The following is a 25,412-nucleotide window of genomic DNA, read 5'->3' as shown; positions in this document are numbered from 1 at the left end:
CTTGTAATTTAACATATCTAGTAATTTTAATTTATTTTTCTATAATATTTATAATCTCATCGGGTATCCTAAAATATTTTAAACCCAGCAATAGCCGAAATAGTTTTAGCGGAAGTCTTGTTCTTAGAGGCGGAGGCATATATGATCAGGGTTGAGTTACCAACTTCCTTTTTACTGTGGCCGCCATACCGTGAGGAGCGTGGTTCCCGGCGAGCCGAAAAAAACTGTCGAAAATGGTGAGAAATCACTGATATGTTACAATATATACGGTGCAGAACATGTGTATTTCTAGCATGTTTTACGTATTTTGCTAACTGTTTGGAAGTTTGTCTGGTAAAGAAGCTAATATTTAGATAAATCTGATCGCAGAATTGAATGCTAGTCACTAGGAAGCTAACACGAGGAGCCATTTTGGACGACTGGTTATTCCGAGTTACACGTGTTGTCTGTTGCAGCAGCGATTGTTGTATTAAACTAACTTTGAGTGCAATACTGGTGACTATTCCTCGAGTTTGTCTCAATAGTTGCTAACTACATACAATCTTAATGGTCCTTGGTGTATGTTCAAGGTAACTAAGGATTTTACAATGTCACGTGAACAATTTGCTTATGTATCATCCAATGTCGGTAAGAACTTAATTCAGGATAATTTACATTAACTTAACATTTTCTACAGCTATGTCAAAAATAAATGGGTTTATGTGAATTGGCATAAACCCATTCACTATGACTTAATCACGCTAAAATGTGCGATTAAGTGTGTGAAAAGCTCTAACCCAAGTTAGCAATCAACAATTAGCCTAAGTAATTTATTCACTTCTAACACTACTATATCATGCCAGAAGTTCAAGGTAGTTAGTGAATGAAGAACATTGTGGTATGAATCAGAATATTAACCTAATTTGAATATTTTTTTTAAAACTAAATTAAATTCTATAGTAGAATTATATTTATTTTTTGATGAAAGCTCAGTTTTCATCACTGTATTTGAAAAATCATATCAGACGTTTTGATACATTGCTGAAGGAAGGGGGAGCGCCAGTAAGAAAACACTGGTGTAGTTTAATGTGTGATCATCTGACATGCATTTCACAGAAAATTATGTTTTTACGTTCTCAGGCCTGTGCCCGACCCCTCATCTCGGTGTTTTCCGACAAAGGAGAATCATCAGGCAAAAATGTAGTCATGCCTGCTGTCTTCAGGGCCCCCATTCGCCCTGATGTTGTGAATTTTGTGCACACCAACATGCGCAAAAACAACCGCCAGCCATATGCAGTCAGCGAGCTGGCAGGTGAGTCATTATACACTTGATATACAGTTTTTGCCCTGTCACCTGTCACAGGCAACAGATGCTTCTGTTGGGTGACGTTAATTTGTACCCACATTTGACACACATAGTTTTTTTTTTTTTGCGTTCATATGTAGATTTTTTACTTTGCCATTTCATGTCCGTTTTACCATTTCTGAATCATTTTGCTGATGATTATAGAAAACTCAAATTTAAGCAGCACCTTTTATCAGTACCGTATTTTCCGCACTATAAGGCGCACCTAAAAACCTTCAATTTCCTCAAAAGCCGACAGTGCGCCTTATAACCCGGTGCGCCTTAAATATGGACCAATATTGAGCCACAACAGGTCTAGCAACTACGGTAAGCAGCCGCCAACTTAATTTTCGCCTGTAGAAGAAGTGCGCGGTGCATGCTGGGATAGTTGTCAGAACGCTGATTTGTTAATAAAGTTTGGTAGGGAGGGGTGAGAGACAGACTGCGGCGGCAGCGTGTCGGTTGGTCAGTGTTACCCAGAAAGCAGTTGGGCACGATATCGCAACACCAACACCGTGAGTGAAACAACGACTGGGGCAGCCTACTATATAAAGTACTCGGGGACCACTTCTTTACAAATGTAGATGTGTAATAAATAGGCACTGAAGCGTCTATTCTATGCGCCTTATAACGCGGTGCGCCTTATGTATGAAAAAAGTTTTAAAATAGGCCATTCATTGAAGGTGCGCCTTATAGTGCGGAAAATACAATAATTTGTTGTAACCATTTTCCATTGGTTGCTAATTTGCTTTTGATTTGGACTTTGGGAATCATGACAATATTCTCCTGCTAGTGTATTATATGTGGTTGTACCAAACTGAGCAGAACATAAAAACTACTTAGAAATTGCAGGTTGAGTTGAAATTCAATCAAAACGTCAAAACAACAATTTTGTAAAATGATAGTTATGAATCTGAGTTGATCTAGTTTTCACCATAAAGTGGCTGCTGCTACCATAATTTGTAACTGTGCTTATATTGAATCTTCCAGGCCACCAGACAAGTGCTGAGTCCTGGGGAACAGGAAGAGCTGTGGCCCGTATCCCTCGTGTGAGAGGTGGTGGTACTCACCGCTCTGGCCAGGGAGCTTTTGGAAACGTATCCTTGTTTTGAGTCCATTTGTTGTTTTCATACCTTTAACAGCTAAAACCGGACTTGCTGTGATGGTGTAATTTGCGTCTGACTCTGTGGCCAGTGACGGTATGCCTGCTGTCATATGCTGGCACAGACGACTGGTGAACATTGAGTCTGAGCAGGTATTAGAAGGGTTAATATTTACTTTAGCAGTGGACGATTCTTGACTTGGACCTAGATGTGTCGTGGTGGTCGCATGTTTGCCCCCACTAAAACCTGGCGCCGTTGGCACCGCAGGATCAACACACCCCAGAAGCGTTATGCCATCTGCTCTGCCCTGGCTGCTTCTGCCATTCCTGCACTTGTGATGTCCAAGGGTAAGTTCCCCAAAAATAAAAATGTCCAAAAGAGTAACAGCTTTATTTTTTTAGCTAGATCAAATTGACTTTGCTGAACAGTTACCTTGCTATGATGGTGTAATTTGCGTCTGATCTTGTGAATGGTGACAGTTGCCTGCTGTCATTAAGCCATCACAGGGTATTGATGAGTGATGAACTCTGAGCAAGTTCAGGTGTTAAGTCAGCCCAGCAGTTGTTACTTACATGTCCTTCAATTACATAAAACCTTTGATCATCAGGACACCGTATTGAGGAAATCCCCGAAGTCCCACTAGTGGTTGAAGACAAAGTTGAGGGCTACAAGAAGACCAAGGAGGCTGTGCTACTGCTGAAGAAGCTTAAAGCCTGGAACGATATCAAGAAGGTAAACTAAATCTGAAATTGGAGAAATGCAGTTTCCTGTCAGTTGGAGGTCTTAGATGTTAAATGTGTCTGTGTCCTCAGAATGTGAAAATATATTGATTGAGTTATTGGAGAGCTGAGTTAATGCTACAAATGTTTCTCATTGATTAATTGTTCTGTAGAAGTAAGTACACAAATTTCTCAAAATAATAGAACTAATATACATTAGAGAATGTGTAAATATTTCATTAAGCCAAAAGTTGTGAATATTACAAGCAGTATTTAAATGTTTTAAAATGGATAGTTTATACTTGTTTATCTAAGATTTTTTTTTTACATGTTTTTAGAATGTGTATTTCTTAATTAACATAAATGTTGTTCGTAGGTCTATGCCTCTCAGCGCATGCGTGCTGGTAAGGGCAAGATGAGGAACCGCAGACGTATCCAGCGCAAAGGTCCGTGTATCGTCTACAACCAAGACGCTGGTTTAACCAAAGCCTTCAGAAATATTCCAGGTGAGTTTTACTGCATTTACCACAGAGACTGTTTTCAGATTCACTCGTTTCAGGTGTTTAAATAAAAGTAGTTGGCAATGGTGGTGAAATATTTTTTGTGCACCTCTGCATTATGACTATAAATTCATTTTGAATATTATTCCTAATCCTGTGAACCATCCATTTTTGAAAATAAATGTACTTATTCCTCCCTTTTTTTTCTTTTTCATAGGCATCACTCTGCAGAACGTGAACCAGCTGAACCTTCTGAGACTCGCTCCTGGTGGTCACGTCGGACGGTTCTGCATCTGGACCGAAAGCGCTTTCCGCAAGCTGGATGAGCTGTACGGCACCTGGCGTAAAACATCCTCTCTGAAGAAGAACTACAAGTGAGTGTTTAAAAAAAAGACATTAAATCTTACAGGTGCATATCCATAATAGAGAATTATTTGAAAAGTTTTCAGTGATTTCATTCAAAAAGTTATGAGAGTTAAATAGTTCAGTTAATTTTAATGACTTTTGCTTAAAGCTAAAGAAAACCCTGAATTCAGTTTGTAAAGTTTAATATTTACAAGACTAAAGACTTCCTCATAAGAAATTATGGCCTACACAGTGATGTCGACCACTGCTGACCTGACTCATGTCCAGCAAATGGTCTTTACCTTTCTTTAAACAACAAATGTACAATACCTGAGATTATTTATCAGTAGGATGACATTTCTGAATTAAACCTTTATTGGTTTAATGCAAAGATTGATTTTCTGAAAAACGCAATTTGGGTTTTCATTAGCAGTAACCTAGGATAATCAAAAATGGCCAACTGACCAATATATTTTACATAATTCACATTTTGAATTTAATTCCTGAAATGAACTTTTCTATATTCTAATTTAGCGGTGTGCACCTGTACAGCAGTATATGTTCGCACATGTATCTCAGTGATGAGCTTCCACTTCATGGTCCGTGTTTTTGAACTCTGTGATATTTGCTGAAGTTCTGAGTTGGTTCAAAATGAAATTTGTCCATCAGATGTGGTGTTTTTCTTGTTGGTTTTAATTATTGGTGCTTCTTGCCTTCAGGCTCCCAATGCACAAGATGACAAACACAGATCTGAGCAGGATTTTGAAGAGTGAGGAGATCCAGAAAGCACTTCGTGCTCCTAAGTATGTACTTTGTAGTTTTTTTTTTTTTGTTTGGAACCTTGTCTTGGCTATGATGATCTCCCACTTCTGGTCCGTGTTTCTGACCCCTGATTATTTTGGAAGTCCTGAGCATATCAAAAAAGTTATAAATCCTCTGTTGCATTTATAAGTCAAATTAACCTTTTACTTCTCCCATTGCAGCAAGAAGATCAAACGCAGAGTGCTGAAGAAGAATCCTCTCAAGAATTTGAAGATAATGCTCAAACTGAACCCTTACGCCAAGACAGCAAGACGTCATGCCATCCTGAAGCACGACCCTGCCGTAAGTACCTAGTGGTTTAAAATCTTCTGGAGATGGGAGGAATATTATAAACCAACTGAGGTCGACTGATTGTCTTGTTTTCACAGATCAAGGCTAAGATGCTGAAGCCCAAGAAGAGGCCTGCAAAGAAGGCCCATGCTAAACCCAAGGCATAAATATAAACAGACTGGAGTTCAGTAAAATAAATCAGTTGTTTCAAATACGAGTCAGAAGTTTTATTTAAACTATTTAATTCACAAGATAAATATCACAAAAGCCAACAAAGCCGTGTGGAGTGGATGAAGAGCAAGGGATGCACAATGAATCAGGACATCAGCATTAAGAGTTTTCATAATACACAAGTTGGCCAAGATGATTTCATGACTTTCTCTGGGAAATGATTGTCCATGCATACAGAAGTAGGATGCGACCCTTTACCCCTGGTGTGGCTGACTTTAGACCTTGAAACATTGCTTCCAATAAAAAGGCTTAATCATACCAATTCTGCACATTACTCTGGCAGAAAGGCTGCATTATGTATGATTGAAGAGGAATGTCGAGCGCAGAGGTTTAGTAGCTGTATTTTTACAAAGCTGTATTGTTACAAAAAGATGGCTTTTCAATCAGGTCTCTTACGGTGACCTAAACAGCTGTCTAGTACACAATTCTGTAAGTTTGTACAGGTGCATCTCAAAATGTTATGAATACTTATTTCAACATTTATAGTGAAACGATTCATTACACATGATGCATTTCAAGTTTGTAGAAAATAAAGCATATTGGACTATAAAGAGATTAAATTTCTGAAGTTACCAGCTATTCAAAGTGCCAGTTCCAAGCATATTCATAAAAAGCAACATGAAGGGTGGGATTTCCCTAACGTGAGAAATCACAAGGTGTGGACTGCAGCTGAGCCTCCACACAGATGGAATAAAAAGGAAAAGGACTGGACTCAAGTTATGTCTTTAATGGAAGTAAAGTTTGCATCTCATTTGGAAATCAGTCGGGAGGAGCAGCTTCAATTCCAGCAGTTTAACTGGTTCTATCTTAATTCTATGGCCAAAAAAAATTAAAACTCAGTAGCTAATATACATAATTTTTGTCATAAAATAGTTAAATACCTCAATCCAATTATGATCATATATTTTTACTTGCATTGGAAAACCTAGAAGAGGAGCCCTCTTTAGAGCCGCATGCAGATGTATGAAAAGCTCTTCAAGTGTTAAGAGTGCATACTGAATGGTGCAGAGACATGCTCTTGTCTTATATTCAGTTTTTTGATGAACATAATTTTGGGTTTTCATCAGCTGTAATCCATAAACGTCAGAATTTATTAAAACACGTTCCTCTGTGTAATGAGTCTGAGTTTCACTTTATGACTTAAATAATGGAAATTAACTTAATAATTTCTGAATTTATTGAGATGCACCTGTAAGATTAACACATTGCTTACTTTGGAGAAACACTTAGCAATAATAAAAATCAACCAAAACGTCTTTGATTGCTCTGGTTATGGCTTTGCAGTCGACAGTCTCACATGCTGGTGCCATGGGTGGGTGTCGCAGGCTGACTGAGTCCGATGGTGCTGCAGAGCCAGCCGGCAAAGTCCACCTCTTCTGCCTCGGATTGCTTGATAAAAGGGTGCACCTGAAAATGGAGCGTGTAAAAATAAGAGAAATGAACCTTTTCATCATTTCTGAATTCATATGAGATGCATAAGTTGGGAGTCGTACTTACCATCAGCTGCTTCAAGTCTGCTCTCTCTGCAGGATTCTTAATCAGGCTGCAACAAAAGGGAAAGAAGATCACGCTTTCCAGCAGAGCTGTTCTGAGATGTGTCAAGTGTGTTGCTTTTCATAGCAGAAAGTGTAAAGAAAATTCTTTCTTACACACCATTTATTCACAAACTCCTGGAATTCGGCACTAAATATCGCAGGGAGCTTTGGTGGGGGCTAAAGATGGAAGTAAAACAAATGAAGTGAGCACTATGGATATGACATAGACATATAACACTAAATACGGCAGACAAACTCACCTCATTGACTATGTAATCGAGTAGTTCAAATATAGCCATTGGTGGTCTGCTGTTTGGTCCGTACGCTAAGCAGGAAAATAAAGGAATGGATCAAGATTAAAGTTAACAGTGAAGGACATTAAAGGCCCTTTAGGAGCTGCTGCCGTGTCACACTTACAGCTGCCCGTACGTCCAGGGGGGCACGGTTTCGGGGAATCGCTGGAGGCTGCCTCCCCTTCCACTGGAAACCCAAAGATCTGCTCCAGTTCCTTGGAATCAGGTGGAGGGATAGGGAATCGTCCGATGGCCATTTCCACCAAAGACAGACCCATACTCCAGATGTCTGACTGAACAGAGTAATGCGTTCCCTGCAGACGCTCTGGCTGCACAACGCGCATCAGGTTTAATCAGTTATTACAGAGATTAGTGGCAACACATGAGCTACGCATTGTATTGTGAAGATATCTGCTTTAGGAATATGTTCTGGTGGAGCAGTATGCATATGTTATTTGTGTGCTGAACAACTCACCGACATGTAAGAGCGAGTTCCCACAAAGGAGTTGGCCATGGAGTCTATGAGCTGTCCGCTCACTCCAAAGTCACACAGCTTGATCTCTCCGCGGGAATTTACCAGGATGTTAGAAGGCTTGACATCTGAGAGATCCATCCACAGTACATAGTCATCAATGGCAGCCCAGAATAAACTTATGCAGGATGATTTTTAATTGATAAGTAAGGTAAAAATCTACATGGAATGCTGTTTTGTTTTGTAATGTGAGCTTCCTCAGTGTTTAACTTTACTCTGTGCCCTGTGATTGTGCCACAGCAATCATGCCGTTTAACAAGATTAAAGATAATTATATCATTACTGCATGTTAAAAGAGGCCTAATTAAAAATAAAAAATAAAAGAAGAAAAAAACCCTCAGCATTAGACAAGCCATATCTAAACCATGGCATGGTTTCCCTCAACCTTCAATTGAGATCAGGTACTATTATTTTATGCATTCTGAGTAAAGAATAATTTTTATTGCCAGGATTTCTATATTTCTACAGAGTCTAAAAGAAAGGAATCTGATCCAATCATTTTCCAGATAGGGAAAAAGAAAATAGCAAATGGAAAAACAGTTTTTTCCAAATTTTCTGAACTATCTCACTGTCTACAAATCTATCCATCCATTTGTCCTCACATCCTCTTTGTTTGTTTCCATCCATCCATAAATTATGAACCGTTGCATTTACTTTATAACTTAACGTCAGAAATTTGAATTTGACGTCGTGGAACCCATAAAATAGTGACTCTTTCTTGCTCTTCAAGTTCAGCGCCTTTGATTATTGAATTTACACACTACCACGTTTCTCACTTGTTTTCCAAAAATAGAATGTGAGATGTTTTTTTTGTTTTTTTTCTTCTTCTAGTTATTCCTAAGCATTTGGCCCAATTTATTCAAAGATATTTCGGGCATAAAATTCAAAAGAGATGTTAGGTTTCAAAACGGAATAAAAAAATTAAAAAAATCTCACTTTTCCAACATACATTGCCTTTGTAAAACTTTGTTCAGGAATCAAAACAAACCTCTATGCATGATCTTGTGCTTCTCACGCAGGTAGGAAAGACCTTTGATGACCTGTAAGACACATTTTGGACTGTCAGCGCACAAACAAATTCCTTAGTGTTGCAACATAAATCTTCTTTTTGGTACAGAGGGAAACAGTTTTTCATAGACTTAATATGGATAAAATTGGTGGGAGAGGTGTTGGAGCTACCCACAGCAATGCTGACTTTGCCAAGAATCTCCTCTGGGATTTTGCCTGCTTTCTTCAGTGACTGGTCTAGAGAGCCACCATCCTGAAGCCACAAAGAAACAGAAAAAAAAATGGAGACTATTCATTTGAGACAGATAGTGCAACAGTTATAGATTACTAGCATTTCAACTGGGATAAAAGTTGAGATAAACGTGCCAGAGCGGTCTGTGGAAAAAAAAAAAAAAGTACCATATGCTCCATGCAGATGCTGATTTCTCCATCGCTGTAAAACGCACCATAGAAGCCCACAATGTACGGAGAGTTACACTCATGTAGCACCTGCAGCTCCCGGATAATCTGGTTCCTGATGGCTGGCTTAATCTCCAGGTGGATCAGCTGGAACAGAGGGCACAATTTTAGTTAGATGTAAAAAAGAAAAAAAAAGAAAAGAAAAAGCATTACAAAACTTCTTTTTTGATTTTTGGATGCTATATTTGTCTCAACTCCTGTCTTTATCTCACAAAGCCTTGTTTTTTTTTCTGATACTTGATGTGCAAAAAGTAGCTTGTAGTACAGCGGCTAGCAAAAGTCCAACTAACTCTTGAGTTTTTCTCAAATTTTGTGAAATTACAACCTCAAATCTACATGTATATTATGGGGGTTTTATTTAATAGACCAAACTAGAGCATGATAGTTAAGTAAATGACTATTCATGGTTTTTACCTATTTCCAGGTAAACACTTGAAATGTGCGCTGGGCATTCATTGTAGCTCCCTTTTCTCTGACAACCCAAATAAAATCCAGTACAACTTCATTGGTAAATATCCACACTCAGGTAAAATGCAGGCGTTCTGTGAATGTCTCAGAATTTTATTAGGGAACATTAGTGAACAAACTTCCTCATTAAGCCAAAAAACCACATCAGGTCAGGCTTTGGTTCTAAAACCACATCAAAACATTTGAAAGGCAGGACAAGGAGAGCATTAATCAGAAAAGCAGCCAAGAAGGCCATTATAATTCTGGAGGAGCTGAAGGAACACTACTCAATTGTGAAAAACTGCTGATGGAACAAATATTAATAAGATGTCTAATAAGAAGTGTTCATACAACAGTGGCAAAAATAAACATGCAGCCAAAGCTGCATGTTATCGATCAAAGTATATTTAGGCATTAGAACAGGGTAAAAGTTGTTGCGTACACAGGCTCTCCAGCCAATCTGACTGAGTTTGAGCTAATTAGCAAAAATCACAGTCTTTTCAGAACTGCTAGGTAGATCTATAAAGTGCTGGCTACATTTTTTATCTATAAAAACATGCTAAAGCATGTATCATCATCTCCTTTTAGTTCTCAATTATGCACTACTCTGTGTTACAATGACAACACATTAAAAGGTTTGAGAGGTATGAATAGTTTAGTGAAGTACTGTGCATGAGGAACCCACCCCACTAAAGATGCTGGAGAAAACAAGCACTGTTCTTATGCAACAGGCCAGAAAAGTGTTTGCTTCCACACAATGCCCAAGGATACGCAGCAGAACACGATGCTAAGAGAGAAATCATGTGCTCTGCTTTTTTTTTTTTTGGAGTCAAAACATCAGCTTCAAGTAATGGAAACTCAATTTTAGAAGATTTAAAAGATTAAATAGTTATGCTGAAATAAATAAATATATATATGTATATTCTTTTTTTTAGACATACGCTGATCTCTTACAGGGTATCTAAGTAGAATGCACATAGAAGGAAAGTTTTTCCTACCATAATATAACAATAACTTCCTTTGTGATGAAAAAGAAAATCACTAGTGCATTCTAATCCATGTTTTTGTTCACTCGTTTTGCATGTGGTGAGTTGCTAAAAAAGAAGAAACCTGAAGAGTGTTTTGTTTTTTGGGGGGGCACATTTCTTGGAAATTAAGTTCAGTGCTCAAGCAAGCAGCCTTTTCACTGACACTACACACGCAGCTCACCTTCCTGGCCATAATCAGACCGGATGGTCGATGTGAGACCTTAAAAACGACGCCTCCGTTGCCTGCGCCGAGCTCGCAGATCTTCTCAAAGTCATCATCCTTCAGCTCTCCCACTTTCTGCTTCTGTGTCAGGAAGGCCTCCAAGCGTTTTCGTTGCTGCTCATCCAACTCAAGCTCCTCCAGCTTTTTCTGCAAAGCCTCCAAGTTTGTTCTAAAAAAAACAAAAACAGAGCAACGAAAAAAACAAACATCAAATCACCAGTTTGTATAATCTGTGATTTCCTCCTCCAATAAAAACACTTAAATACATTTATGCAATGTTCTAATTAAAATGAGGGCATTTTAACTCTAATGACCTTTCCAATAACTTAATTACACTTATGTAAGATCCAGCAAAAAATAAACATCTTTAAAGCATCATGTTGCCACCACCATGTTTCACACACAGTGAGAATGGTGTTTTCAGGGTGGTGTGCAGTGTTAAGTTCTGCATAAAGGCCAAAACGTTGGTTAAAGGTTTAGTGGTCTATCACATGAAACCCCAATAATGCAGTGCATTAATCAGTTAATTGTGAGATAAAATTTATTTTGTATATATATATATATTTTTTTTTTAAAATAAAAGTTAAATAAGCAGAATGATGCATTTTCATCCTCAACAAAAGCAGAAATCACCTCTAGCCTGGTCATTTGCACAGACAAAGCTCCCAATCTGCATGAAAGAAGACTGAAGTAGAGACGGGACGCTTTTCATTAAGCTCAGCGATGATTGAACTCTTCTTTTTTTTTTCTTTCTTCGCACTAAGTAAATCACGAGTCGCTGGAGAGCAGCTGGAGGAGAGAAGCACACGCTCCTCTCCACTCAGCCCCATGCAGCACAGAGAGGGTTAAGTGCTTTTATTTTTTGATAGTGGAACTGCATATCCATGGAGACAAGGTGCCGTGTTTCGGCTGGATGTGGGTGGTGTGGGCGTTTGTTCGTTTCACAAGAGCTGGAGGTGGAGGAGGCGGGGAGACACTGAGAACAGTAGCAGCCTGGAACACACTCCATTCAAGATGTGTAGTGTCCCCTCCCCCGCCCCCCACCCTTCAGGTTCAGGCGGAAGCTGGCTTTTGTTTGCCGTCCACGCAACATCCAAGGACATCCAGAAGAACATCAAGCAAAGGAGAAAATGTTTCTGCAAGTTGTCTCAAAGATCTCTGCAGATAAGATGACATGCCTTTTTATTCCTGCTTAGAGAAGGTACACCTGTTGGACAAAGTTACATACACACTTGGGTGCAGTGTTTACATTCCCTGCTGGTTTACCTAAACTCTTCTTTTTCAGAGAGAAATGACGACACAACCTAAAAGATTTTTGGTGGTAAACATTTTTAGATTTATTTTTTTCTGATATCCAGATGGACAGAATTATTCACACAGTCATTCACACACTTTTGGTAGACATTAACAAGCTTCTTGCAAATTCTGGGAGAATTTGACCACTCTTCATTAGAACTGGTTTATTTTGAGGCACAAAGTAGGCTTTGAAGCATAGTTCACAAATGTTCAATCCACTCCAAATCCAGTTCTGATGTTTTCGCATTCTTGTCTTGCTTAAACAACTGTTTTGAACATTTTGGTAATGATTTGAGGACAAGTAAAAAATGCATGACTGGCAGGAAAACAGACGCTCAGCGTTATTCTGCCACCATCACACTTGACAGCTTGCACAATGTTCTTATGTCTAAAAATGTCCGTTTGACTCCTCTGGACATTATTCTTGGTCTGCAATTAAATATCTTAGTCTCATTTGACCATAAAACATTTGACTTATTTTATCAGGGCAAACCGTGACACTGCAGTCGCAGCATTGTCCCGCCTATGATGGACTTGGGTCTCCAAGGTTCCTGGATTGTTTCTAATCATCTAAATCAACTTCGTTTCATCTCATGTCACAATTTAACTCGAATTTAACGCGAAACAGAAAATTCAAGGCTGAAACAAAACAAAATGTACCACTGTGCCAGGACAGTGTTATGTATGTTACATTTTTATTCCACCTTAGAAAAATATTAAAAAGCCCCGTAATATGATATAATATGACATACCGATAAGAAGTGTATGTAATCTTCTGAATGGTACTGCACTTGTTTTAACAGAATAAAACTTATTTCAGAAAACGCTGGCGTGCCATCTAGGGAGTTCTGAGCATCGACTTTATTACAAAATATGCAAAGAAAAACATTAAAAATTAATCTCGCTATGAATAATAAACCTGAGAAACTACTCCAAATTATAAATTATAATACATATTGTCATGAGATCTACAAGATTTGGTTAGATAACACAACTCTGGACACCTTTTGATTTGCTATCATCTCTCCTGCTTTAATATTGCATTCTTGGCTTAAACATAAAGTGGGTCTCTGAGTGTGCTGCAGCAGGAACCAACAGCCATTTCACACTGTGAAAGCTTCTGGCCGACTAGAAAATGGGCAGTCCTGTTTTTTTCACCATGCTGTAATGGTCTGGTTTCTGGGAAGCGGCTCGTCATTGAATTAAGCTCATTTACCACCATTATATTTGCTGACTGGTGTCAGCAACCGGTTCCCTGTGGTGCTCCAAATCATCCACAGCAATGTGGAGGACACATTCAAAACAGTAGTTATTACAACCACAATTCTGATGCTGTGAATAGATACTATATATTATATACTGCATTTCTATACAAAAAAAAAACTTTTATACATGGGAAAAGTAATTTTCTATAATTTAAATACACAAATTTGAACCATCATAACATTCTATTTTTTTTTTTTACGAGTTTGTCTGCTGAGACAAAACCAGATGGTAAAGCCAAACTGAATACTACATGAGGTTATTAAATAGTAAATTATTTGCCCCAATAATCTTTTAAAGTCCTGTTAACAGCAGACATCTGATTTTCATTTCCAGCACGTCTATTGCTATTGGCAAGATCGCACATAAAGAGAGTCCTAATTTTACGCATAAAAGTTTCTCAGATTTCGTTTCAAGGAAAACGTAAAGATACTCTGCAGTGGTGTGTTTCTTTTCACAGAAAAATGACAGACAATAAAGCAGCATAGAATTTTGTTTTCAAAGAACTGGAGGGGAAAACTGATCATTTTTTATATGTATTTTTGGGGAGTTGTGAGTGGCACAAGAATCAAGCTGATCAGCAAGTAAACACTAAAGTAGACAAGCAATTATTGGTAGATTTCGACAGATATTTTAAAGTTGAAGTTCGGGTGTTTGACCGTACAGATTTGATTTCTGGTTATGCAGCTGTGGATGATGCTGAAACCTGCAGCTTTTGATTCTTTTGCTGCACAGCTGTTTCTAATAGCGAAAGTGACAGAATAGCACCAGTCTGCAACAGACTGTCAGTGTGAGGTTTATACTGTGATAGAGTCCTATTATGAATGAAGAGATGCCACACTTTCAGCGTTCCTCTTCAGGGTTTACTGCCCTTCGTCCTGTTGCAGCTTGTCGACAGTATAGCAGGAATGTTAACAGCCTCTCGCCAAACACCACATTATCATCTGCATGCAGGTTCTAACAATGACAGGCTAAAGCTCATATGCAGCAGTTCTGTCTCCAGAAGTTTTATCTAATGATAGAAGTATAAGTATATTGTCCTGGATGACATGTTACAGAAGCAGCCTCACAGTAAGTAAACATGTTACGTAATATTCATCTCAGTCGAACCAGTTCATAGCAGCACTGACACAAGCTTTTCCTCATGCGAGAAAGCTGGGCTTTGTGTCACAACAGTTTTATTTGTTCATTATTATGTCTAGGCAAAAGGTGGTGGGAAAGAAACAGGTGCATAGACTAAAACTATAAACACGTGTTATTTAGCATACTGCTTTTGCTGCACGGTCCTGTAAAAAGGGCTCTGGAGAGCTGTGGTTTACATACAGTGATTACATTGGGAAGGAATGGTAAACAATATATTTTTAACTGTTTTTTCCCCCCAACTAAAGTATGAACAAAGTAGAACAAAGGTCACAATCAAAAATGTTTTTCTAACCTTCTTTTCATAACAGTGCTGACAAGTCAGGGTTCTAACAGTTTTACTGATGAAATAATGTCATTGTGCTATGGAAGCACAGGTGGCATCAGTAGCATTTTTTAGCATTCGTTTTTACTTCATTACTTACTTACATTAACTAATGCGTGATGCTAATGATGATTTCATTATTATTAATGTATTATTTTTCATCTGGTGTAGAATATTTTTTACTTTACATGTAAACTGTTTATATGCTACCAATAAAATTTTCTAAAATGATCGGCAGCAAATTTATAAAACACATAATTTATTTCCTTCTTATCCAGATCAATAAAATCCTGTTTTTTTAGTTACAAATACCCGTTAAAGCTTAATTGTGCACTAACTCAAGGCACTTTTGTAAATGGAAATAAATCCAGGCAATTTTTATATAATTTGGGTCAGAAGAAGGTTGGAAATCTAATTTTTTAAATTCTCTTATACTTTTACTTTGTCTTATTTGCTTGGTTACAAATTCATACAAAAAAGGCCAATTTATTGAAAACTCATCAATGATTGTGATTCAACTCATTTAATGTTAGATTTTACAATTAAAGTGTACAATTGATCAATAGGTGCAACTAAAGACAGACACCAGATTTGAAGATTGTATGACCATTTTACAAAAGCGCTCTAGAAATACTTTTGCTAGGCTTTTTAAAATATTAAAACATTTCAACTCATACGCAGCATAGATCAATAAAATCAGATTGAAACACACATTCGCCTGGTGCAGAGTCTCAGGTTGGAGTTTATACGCGCGCACACACACACACACACACACACACACACACACACACACACACACACACACACACACACACACACACACACACACACACACATACACACACACACACACACACACACACACACACACACACACACACACACACACACCAAATTCCCTGCTGTCATGAACGTTCCATAATTAGGTCATAGCTGAGAATCTGAATATGAGCAGTAGATTATTGATGGACACTCACTCTGAGGCTCCTGTTCCGTTGATAGTGTTTCCATCAGGAATCGGGTTCAGCTGGATCGGTTCTGGCTTCTTTCTTTTCTGCATGTTAGGGACAAGAATCACGCCGGACAGGAAACAGATACAGAGGATCAGAGACAGGAGAAACAAAAAGAGACGTGGATGGACTCAAAGTGGATATCTCAGGGTGGAAAAATCACTGCCGTTTTAAGCTGCAGGGGCAAAGCAGCTGATGGTGGTGGATAAACGTCACGACAATATTTACACTGGTCTTCCGGACAGCATGGTAGAGCTAAGTGCAGCGCTCCCTCTGCTGGTCGTGTCTGAAACTGCCGTCATGTCGCTGAATTCAGAGCAGAGATTTTCTCCATTATAAAACATACCAACAGTTTGCTTTTAATTCATTTCTAGTTACATTATTAATCATACCATTTTCACATAAAAAACAAGAATAGTTTTGGATCAGATATTTTTCCCCCCTATATTCTGTTATAGAAATGTTGATATCTATTTGTCTTGTGAGCACAAACTCGTAATCTCCCAGCCCATGTTTCCTCAGAAACATTTCCCTTCAAATGATTTGCAGGAGTGAATCATAAAATGGCCATTGAAGAAATCGCTTTAATTAAAGTGTAAATAAATATGGGGATACATATTAGTATATTTCAATCACTTCACTTTATGTTACATAATAACTTGATTTTGTTTATTTTGAGGTAAGTAAATTAAAATCATCTTTGAGGTGAAGGATTAAAAGCATTTCCAAAGGTGAGGTTTGAAGATTGTTACAACTTTTTTTTTATTTTCACTTCTTTTTTTACATTTCTTACCATCCTTTTCAGACTTGATGATGACATAATAAAGCATGGATCATTTTTCAACTTTGTTTGTCTTGGTTTCATTTTTAGTTATAGTTCTGGTTGTGCGTATCTATCTTCTTGTATTCTTCATGTCGTACTTCCAAAATCCTATGATATGTGTAGTGTGTCTGCCTGCTTGTTTTAATGAGTGCACTGTTAACATTAACTTAGCAGCAGAAATAAAACAAAAAATTAGCCAGACACTTTTAATTCAGGGTCTTTGATCCTCATGATAATTTTAATTATCCTAAGATCTGAATAATAATCAGGCACCTGGCCTCTTCAGCGTTCTTCATGCTGACGTGCAGCTCATTATTTCAACAGCTATGCCTAGGGTAGTTTTCCTTTTTCTAGCTGTTAGCACACAATGCAGAAAATTACCAAAACCTTAGAAGAAATCAAGCTCAATTCAAACAAAAGTTAAGCCACTCTAGCCAGGCATATGAAGATATCTTATTGTAGGAAACTTGGGTGGACATATCTGAAATCCACTAGCGATGTTGCGTGTCACTGATGTCTGATTAAGATGCAATAGCTTATGAATAAAGAAAAAAAGGGGTCAGCATGGCAAATACTGAGAGGAAACTTTTCAGAAATGGCATACAAACTATATTTCCATTTTTTTTATTGCTTCCACATTATGCTAAAATGTTTCCATTTCTTACATTCAACTGACTGGACTGTGGGTTCACTTAACATTTTAAAGTCATTTTACAATTTTATGTCATCATCACTCTTACAGGCAGCTGGTGAAAAATCCTGGACATCCTCTACTCCTGTTTTATTTATTGCAGTTCAAAATCTTTATGCATTCAGAATATGATTTCATCCACTGCAATATTCTCTCCCTTTTAATACGTTCCTTCAGATACATTTTTGATCTCTTTGTTTGGGGAAGCTCAGAGATGAGCAAAAAGATCACTAAACGGCAAACTAAAAACGCACTAAAATGCAAAATGAGCCCAAAATCAAGGAACTCAAAACCAAATAGACAACAGAATCAAAGTCTTCAGAACCCGATGGAGGATGGTACTCAGCTGATGCTATCTGAGGTGATAAACTGGCTCAGGTTGGGGCTGCAGATTCTATCCATTCTTGATCTTTCCGCTAAGGCAGTTTGGGTGAATGTTTTTTTTTGTTTTTTTAAGACACATTATTCTGCTCACTGCCCACAAGTTTTAACATTATGATAGCAAGAACATATTATGGCGAAGCTTTTCTTTAAGCTCGTCAATTGCTTAAGGATGAAATGGTGCCTTTCAGGATAACTCAGCCAGAGTTTATCAAATTGTTTAGATGAAAAGCATATGAATGTTTTAGGAGGACCCAGTCAAAGTCCAGGACCTAAAACCTGGATTTTGACTTATCAACAGATCGCGATAAGACTTGAAAATCAATGTATGTTCACCAGTAGATCTGACTAAGCTTTAGCTACTTTCCAAAGAAGGATTCTAAACATTTCAGTCATTAAATGCACAAAGCTGGTAGGCAAATGCCACAAAACACCTACAGTTGCAAAGATGGTGAGATTCAAGGGGACGGAATCAGTAAAATATAAATTCAACACAGCAATTTTTTCTTTAAACCTGAAATGTATCAGTACATCATTTTTGAAAGGCGTAGCACAACCACAACATAATCTTGTCTTATATATTCAACTCAGGGTTCAGCAATTTGCTTGGGTCTTTGCTTTTTATCCTCACTGATTATGTGAAAAGACCCTTGGCTCTTAACATCGGTGATGGAGGTTCAAACTCAAACATGATGTAGGAAGGAATCTATGCCCTTGAAAGACACTTCTAACAAAACTGTTTTATATTTAAGATAGCGCAGGCACTTGACCAGTGGTTAAGCAAGCAGAATGCAGATATAGCATCCTCTGCAAATGTTTAAAATCTGCAATGTCTGCTCTTAAGAATCTAATCCTTTGGGCTGCAGCTGCATTGTGCTACTCATAATAATTGTGTTGCCCTAATTAATTACCTAAGTTATGGCACAAAGTTAACTGAGCAAAATTAATGTCTATAAAAATGAAAACCTTGTTCAGAAATCACCTTACAGGGCATCACCTTAAAAGGAAAAATATAAATATAATTATATTTTTAATAAACAGGGTGACTCTTTCTTTTTTTTTTTAAGATCTGAAGCTGTTGGTAAAGACTCATTAAAACAAACCACCAGAAGAAAGAAAGACTACATTAAGAAGAAGTGGACATGATTGCTTCAACCATTTGCCAGCAGTGGAGAAATAAAACAGCCTCCTCTGAAAAGTATCATCCTTAAGGAGTGATGTGTTAGCTGTCAGTCTAAGTCCGCCATGCAGATTAGATATCTGGCTGAAATCGAGAACAGCTGTCATTTTTACAATCTGCTCGGCAGTCTCTACAGATTCCTCCTGACAGACACAAGGCCAGAGAACCGTGCCTGGTTTACTGAAAGCATCTTGGTGCCAACATCATCTTTTTCTTCATAAACTAGGACTGACAGAAGGGAAGATTGGTTGTGTCCTATCACCAGCATGTGGACAGGGACCTTGTAAGTTGCAAAACTTGACTTTTTCGACCTCCCAGCGTGAAACAGCCATGACTGTGGATTAACTTTCTGAGCAAGGACTGAGAACAGAAGAACAGCTTCAAGACGAGAAACTTGAAGATGAAAAACAAATTCAGTTTAAGAAAATGCATCACTCTTTTTTCTCTAAGTTTTTTTGAAAACAGCTATGTGCAAACTATATTGTCAGCATATACTTTAAATAGGACAAAGATTGAACTATATAACCTTGATGAAAATAAGTATGTTTGGAGGATTCCTGCAAGGACTTTCAAATACATAAACACAGTGCTAACTGTGAAGCACGGTAGTGGCAGCATCATACTGAGACAGAAGACATCCCGAGTGGTGCTTGTGCTTTGTATAAAGTGGGTGGAAAAATGAAGACAGACGCTAACCTTCAAAAGTCTTCGTCGCCATCTAAAATTATAACCTACATGGATAAAACTTAAGTGTTCCAACATTGATCCCAAACAAGTATTAGAAATGCTTTCGGAGTGATTAAAGCAGACCCCCATTAACCATGATGAATGGCCCTGACCTCAACCCTGTGGGCATTTTGGAGATTATGTTTAAAGCTACGACTGTACCAAAAAAACTAACTAGTTTAAATTTCAGTTGAGTTATGTCATAACCATATTGATGGCTACAAATAGTGGGTGGTTTCTCTGGAACATACGAGAGGACACTTATCCAATTATTAGTATTTGTTAACATGCAGGATAATTTTGCTATGGCTAAAAGATCAAAACTCATATGAAATTCATCTCCTAGCCATATTATATGGGAGAAAACTCATCTTGTGTTGTGCAATTAGTAACAGATCGTAGAAAAGGAAAACAATATTTCTCAATCTTTATTTATAGGTCCCTTTTTTGTTCGTTTCTAATCACAAAAAATAAGACATCTCTGTTTAGACTGTTTTTCATGTTTTCAGTGTCGTGTGTGGTCTGAAATAAACCAATTTTACATTTGAAAGAAGGGTGTAATTGAAATAAATTGAACATAATTTGATTTGTATGTGAAATGACCTGAGATGATATTTGTTGTGAATAAATGTTGTATAAACTAAATTAAATTAAACATTGCACGTAGATGCTTTTCCTGTCCACTGTCAGTTCCTTCAGATTTGACTCTGGAAGCAAAATAAATAAATAAAAAAACATTGAGAAAAGGCTCACAGAGTTTGCTTTAAGGACAATGTTCCATTACCAGCAGCTAACGTTTCTCACTTCTACACTACTTCTTTATCATTCACTTAGTGGAGTGTTGTTTTCTGTTTCTTTCTCAATTAAGGCACCAAAGACAAATGGAAAAGCTTTTATCAGAAAATATGTAATTCTAAAGTCTATAACATGGCAGCCTAAGACCCATAAATCCCTCTCTTAGAACATAATGCTCCCCAGCACAGAATATAGTGTTACAACGATACAGTCAGAATAAATCTCCAAAGCTTGGTGCATGTCATTGAGGGGGGAAAAACTGCTTCTTCAAGCTTACCTGGCTGTAGCTCTTACCCCCATCCTTCCAATCATAGAAGGGATCATGAAGAGGAGTGAATAAATAAGAGAAGCATAATTCTAATTAAATAAAGAATAAGGAACCACAAGGAATAAACACGTGCTAAAAAAAAACCTGAGAACAAACTGATCTAAATTAAAACAGAAAAAAGGCTGGTGAAATCAAAACAAAGAATAACTTAAGTGGGGGTATTATGTGTTATGTGAAACTTTTGAGCTTTATATCATGATATGTTATTCGCTCATCATTACATACCTGGAGTGTTTATTTGATTCTTTCATGCATGTTTGAGAAGTCCTTGAATCTCCTATTTGAACCATTCATGCATGTTTGAGAAGTCCTTGAATCTCCTGAGGCCGTCATTCAGGGGTGCTTAAGTGCTTGGTCTCGCAAAGCATTGCCTATTTCCACAAAGCTCTTCTTTTGTGCAACAATATCCAGTCAAGGTTCCACCTCACAGAGCATCTCTACCCCACTTAGCTCCTCCAGACTAGCAGCAGCAGCAGCAATTAGCAAACACATGGTGGGACTGTAAGTCTGCTGAGCTTATCAAACTACTTCTTAGTTCAAAGCTCTTAAGAACAGTTGTAAGTGGTATAAAGAACAATCATTGTATATACAGTATTTTTTATAGCAACTGAAGGTAACATAGCTACTTGATTAGCTGAAAAAATACATAATATTACTCTTTTAAGGTGAGACATAGGGGGAAAATGATCAATAAACCCATGAAAACCCAAGAAACAATCCAAGATCCTTCTGATAATCAGAGTACCATAATTTATACCAAATTGATGCTTAGGTAACACTAATCTACCGCCTGATGAGGCCTTAACAGCTCTTTATCAGTAAGAGCCTATTTGCTCTTTCTTTCAGCCGCCGTTGCTCCATGAGGATACCAGCAACAAGACATAAAAGGCTCAGAGACGCTCGTGAAGGATGTACAGCCGTGCTGGAAAACCAGAATGTACTACTTCTTGTCTGATGTGCTGGATTTGTTGCTTCATCCGCCACTACTTTGTTTGGGGAGCTGGGGATCTGTGGTCAGGGATTACAGCAGGCCACAAAGGCAGCTTCTGAAGTAGCAGATAACAGCAGCCAGCTGCGCCGACAGAGAAGAAGAAAAGCCAGTAGTTGGAGACACAAACATCTAAATTTGTCAGAGGCACAAATTCAACCATTGTAAGGCACTCCCATACAACGGTATGGGGCTTTGCTCATTCACTGTCATATAAATCTAAGCTTGTGATTATTATTTTGGAGCTTCGTATAGATTTAAAGGGCTTCTCCACAAGTCAAGCTAGCGTGGATTTAACGTTTAAGTGCCTGATGCTGTTTTTCTTTCATTAAATTCATTAACTGGTTTGTGTCCTCTGCAAGATTCAGGTGTGGGCCTAAACGTTTTACTGCTTTAGTGATTATAAAGACAAATCCAAATCTTTATAAAGCTTCCTGTTATGCCCGATTGACATAAAGAAACAAAATATAAATAGTAGTGATTTAATTCTTTCCATAGTTTCGGAAAATCATATGGCAAACAAAACACAATGTTGTTATGCCAATAGCTGGTGGTGGAAGGTGGAGCTGTGCCCTTCTGTTTCTGTGAGATAACTCAATAAGAAAAGACAGAAATAAAAACAAGTTTTGGGCAGATATAGTTCATCTGGAACAGGGCCAACAGCAGTGCACTAAGGAACGCATGCACTGAATGTTGCTGTAAACACATTCTGATAAGGTGTGAAAAAACAAAAAATTGAACACTCATATATACAGTTTATGTGGCCAGAATAAAGACCCTTGCAAATACCAGACATCCTGTTTTAGTGCTGGTGATAGAAAAAGGTTTTGGTTAAACATTAAGGACAACAGCCTGAAATTTGTGCAGCACTAACCAAAGGGAACTGGTATGTACTGATAGAAATTTACAAACCGAATTTACTCATATTTTAGGCTTTTGGGCACATTTTGCCAGCATGTTTTTATATTTGTTTTCTTACTTACTTAATTTAATCTCATGCTGCTCTGATAATGTTACCAAAAATTACACCGTGCAACGTTATTGAATATTTGTTTTGTGTTTTACTGATGTAAAATTATGCATCATTTTAAATGAAAAAGAAAAAGCTCTGATTTCTATGCATCTATGCAAACTAGGGAGAATTTTTGGGGTGTGTTAGAAAAATTATACAACATGAGTTATGCAACTTATAGACAGCAAATATTCTCCAGATATCCACCCCGACCAAGGAATTTATGCAAATGCCACTCAAACATTGCAGCAATGACTCAATAGTAACATTACTAATACTCATTTCACTCTATTGCATATCTGCTTTGCGCTTCAGTGGTGTGGGAAAATACAATGCCTTAGGTAAGTAATATTTCAGCATCTTCTTCCTACACCTTTGACCCTGTATCTTACACAATTTCATCCATGAGGTTGTCACTCATTCTTCGAACTTTTGGAAAAATTCTACAAAGTGAACATTGCAGCTCTTAGACCTTATGTGTTATGTACCATTAATAGAAAATCAAAGCAAGTATGATTCAAATATTGCAGCAATAACCCAATAAAAATATGATTTATTGTACAACACTGGTGCAGCTTCACGTGTTTCTTTATTCAAAATCCTTTAAACATCACAGCATTCTTTCTGACTAATTCAGACAATAATAATCTGACCACTTTTGAGGAGTCATAAAGAATTGGCTTGTCATCCCCAGATGGACAGCGAAAGAAAAAAAGGAAATGAGATGACAATGTCAAGGCAAAAGTACCGGATTTTCCGCACTATAAGGCGCACCTAAAAACCTTCAATTTCCTCAAAAGCCGACAGTGCGCCTTATAATCCGGTGCACCTTATATATGGACCAATATTGAGCCACAACAGGTCTAGCAGCTACGGTAAGCAGCCGCCGACTTCAATTTCCCCCGTAGAAGAAGAAGTGCGCGGTGCATGCTGGGATAGTTATCAGAACACTGGTTTGTTAATAAAGTTTGATAATACATTTAAAGCCAGTTGGGGGGGGGGGGGGGTCAGGGGAAGAGAGACGGAGACTGCGGCGGCAGCGTGTCGGTTGGTCTGCGTTACCCAGAAAGCAGTTGGGCACAATATCGCAACACCAACACCGTGAGTGAAACAACGACTGGGGCGTCAACTGGAGCACTATATAAAGCACTCGGGGGACCAAGGTGTGCCTTATAGTGCGGAAAATACGGCAAATCACACTCTCTCAATGCTACATCCTTGATACCAGTAAATACACTCTATTCATACTAGAAGAACATCAAACATGAGATATAATTAAAAAATGTGAAATGTCTTGATGTTCCAAGAAATCAGCTTATTTTTTTATGCTTAGAGCTACAAACTCAGTCAGGCAGTCATTAGGTATCTTGGAAGGGGAGGTCAAAAAAACAGATCTGACACGTTACCATTATTGTGAATTAGTGGCGCTCCTATTTTTAGAACTACAAACTAGCCAACTTTGCTTTTAAGTGGGGAACGACAATCTTGGGGTCATTTAACGGTGCTCTGTTTGGGGGTGAATTGAAAAAGAAATGGAAATGGGAAGGAAAGAATAAATGATCAAACCTTTGTTTAATGAGACTGTTAGTTTTTCTTAATCAGGGTCATCACCCTGAGGTAGTAAGTTTTAAAAATTTAATGATAAGCCTTTATAGTAAACATTATTGGAATCATGCTTATTCTTAATCATTGGTGTATTTTGCATTTTACTTACTAATCCTTTTGCTATTATTTGTTCTTGTGCTGTTCAGTTCCACAGGGTGGAGGATATCAAAACATGTTTAGATGCACATGCAAAGATACATTTTTAACTACTAAGGCAAAAAGACAATTAAAAATATGTTGTTTTATTCATATTACAGCTGACTGCGTGATAGTTCAGGGTCTGGGTCCGGGATCTTTCTGTATGAAGTCTGGATGTCCTTCCAATGCACGGACGGACGGACGGACAGATGGGGGGAAGTTAATGGCTACTGTGCCTCTTGAGATATGGATTGAAACATGCTGTATTTGCCCATGTTGTTGGTGTTAATGCGAAATGCAAAACAATTTAAAATAAGACGCTTTTTAAGTATCTACTTTATTATTGTATAATATGGAACTGATGCTGGGTCACTCACCAACCTCAGCTGGCTTTAAATATCAATGCAAGAGCATAAATCCTGCTGAGGGTAATCATTCATGAGGAAAATCGATATGGGAATCTTGTCAACCCATCCAGATTACAAGGCATGATGTTGCTCTACTCCATGTAAAGAAGGACGGACGGACGGACAGAGAGACATCTGATAACTTTGTCTCTACGCTTTAGCATACCTGTCACAGGCAGAGAAGCGTCAGTACATGTGAATGATTTTATGCTGCTTGATCTTTCGTTCAGGGTTCACAGAGAACTTGAAGTGTGCATTCTTGCGGAAATATATAGCTTTTAATTATAATAATTTAGTCTTTCCAGGCAATTTGCCTACTTTTACACCATATAATTTTGAATATTTTAGTCGTGTATGAAAAGAACATAAATGATCCTTGATGGATTCCAAAAAAAAAAGACCAAGTGTCTAATAATGTATAGGTTGTAGACTTTACACTTTTAGACTTTAAACTTTTCCAATCTT

General features: G+C 37.9%; 2 protein-coding genes, 1 long non-coding RNA gene and 4 other non-coding genes across 7 annotated transcripts; 5 read left to right on the top strand and 2 right to left on the bottom strand.

The window, feature by feature from the left end:
* The first annotated feature begins 99 nt into the window (after positions 1-99).
* On the top strand, positions 100-5,295 carry rpl4 (ribosomal protein L4). The gene is made up of 10 exons (XM_008412208.2): positions 100-236; positions 1,120-1,291; positions 2,315-2,421; positions 2,636-2,774; positions 3,035-3,159; positions 3,523-3,652; positions 3,864-4,020; positions 4,711-4,794; positions 4,975-5,095; positions 5,182-5,295. The coding sequence occupies exons 1-10, from the start codon at positions 234-236 to the stop codon at positions 5,248-5,250; spliced, it is 1,107 nt and encodes a 368-aa protein (XP_008410430.1). The 5' UTR covers positions 100-233; the 3' UTR covers positions 5,251-5,295.
* LOC145552001 (uncharacterized) lies at positions 1,521-23,718 on the bottom strand. Its single transcript, XR_014087928.1, has 2 exons — positions 23,627-23,718; positions 1,521-1,588 (listed from the first exon to the last, which is right to left on the bottom strand). It is a non-coding gene; the product is annotated as an uncharacterized LOC145552001 (long non-coding RNA).
* LOC145552096 (small nucleolar RNA SNORD16) lies at positions 2,480-2,578 on the top strand. Its single transcript, XR_014088045.1, has one exon. It is a non-coding gene; the product is annotated as a small nucleolar RNA SNORD16 (small nucleolar RNA).
* On the top strand, positions 2,862-2,961 carry LOC145552095 (small nucleolar RNA SNORD16). The gene has a single exon (XR_014088044.1). It is a non-coding gene; the product is annotated as a small nucleolar RNA SNORD16 (small nucleolar RNA).
* On the top strand, positions 4,565-4,635 carry LOC145552094 (small nucleolar RNA SNORD18). Its single transcript, XR_014088043.1, has one exon. It is a non-coding gene; the product is annotated as a small nucleolar RNA SNORD18 (small nucleolar RNA).
* Positions 4,839-4,906, top strand: LOC145552093 (small nucleolar RNA SNORD18). The gene has a single exon (XR_014088042.1). It is a non-coding gene; the product is annotated as a small nucleolar RNA SNORD18 (small nucleolar RNA).
* map2k1 (mitogen-activated protein kinase kinase 1) lies at positions 5,296-16,101 on the bottom strand. Its single transcript, XM_008412209.3, has 11 exons — positions 15,841-16,101; positions 10,798-11,008; positions 9,082-9,228; positions 8,858-8,935; positions 8,663-8,714; positions 7,618-7,742; positions 7,267-7,471; positions 7,110-7,174; positions 6,968-7,026; positions 6,812-6,857; positions 5,296-6,721 (listed from the first exon to the last, which is right to left on the bottom strand). Exons 1-11 carry the CDS (start codon positions 15,921-15,923, stop codon positions 6,608-6,610), a joined length of 1,185 nt encoding a protein of 394 aa, XP_008410431.1. The 5' UTR covers positions 15,924-16,101; the 3' UTR covers positions 5,296-6,607.
* Positions 23,719-25,412: the final 1,694 nt, after the last annotated feature.

This window comes from Poecilia reticulata, chromosome 6 (genome assembly GCF_904066995.2).
Source record: "Poecilia reticulata chromosome 6, P_reticulata-male-v2, whole genome shotgun sequence".
Lineage (NCBI taxonomy): Eukaryota > Metazoa > Chordata > Actinopteri > Cyprinodontiformes > Poeciliidae > Poecilia > Poecilia reticulata.
This window is presented reverse-complemented; position numbering and strand designations above follow the sequence as displayed.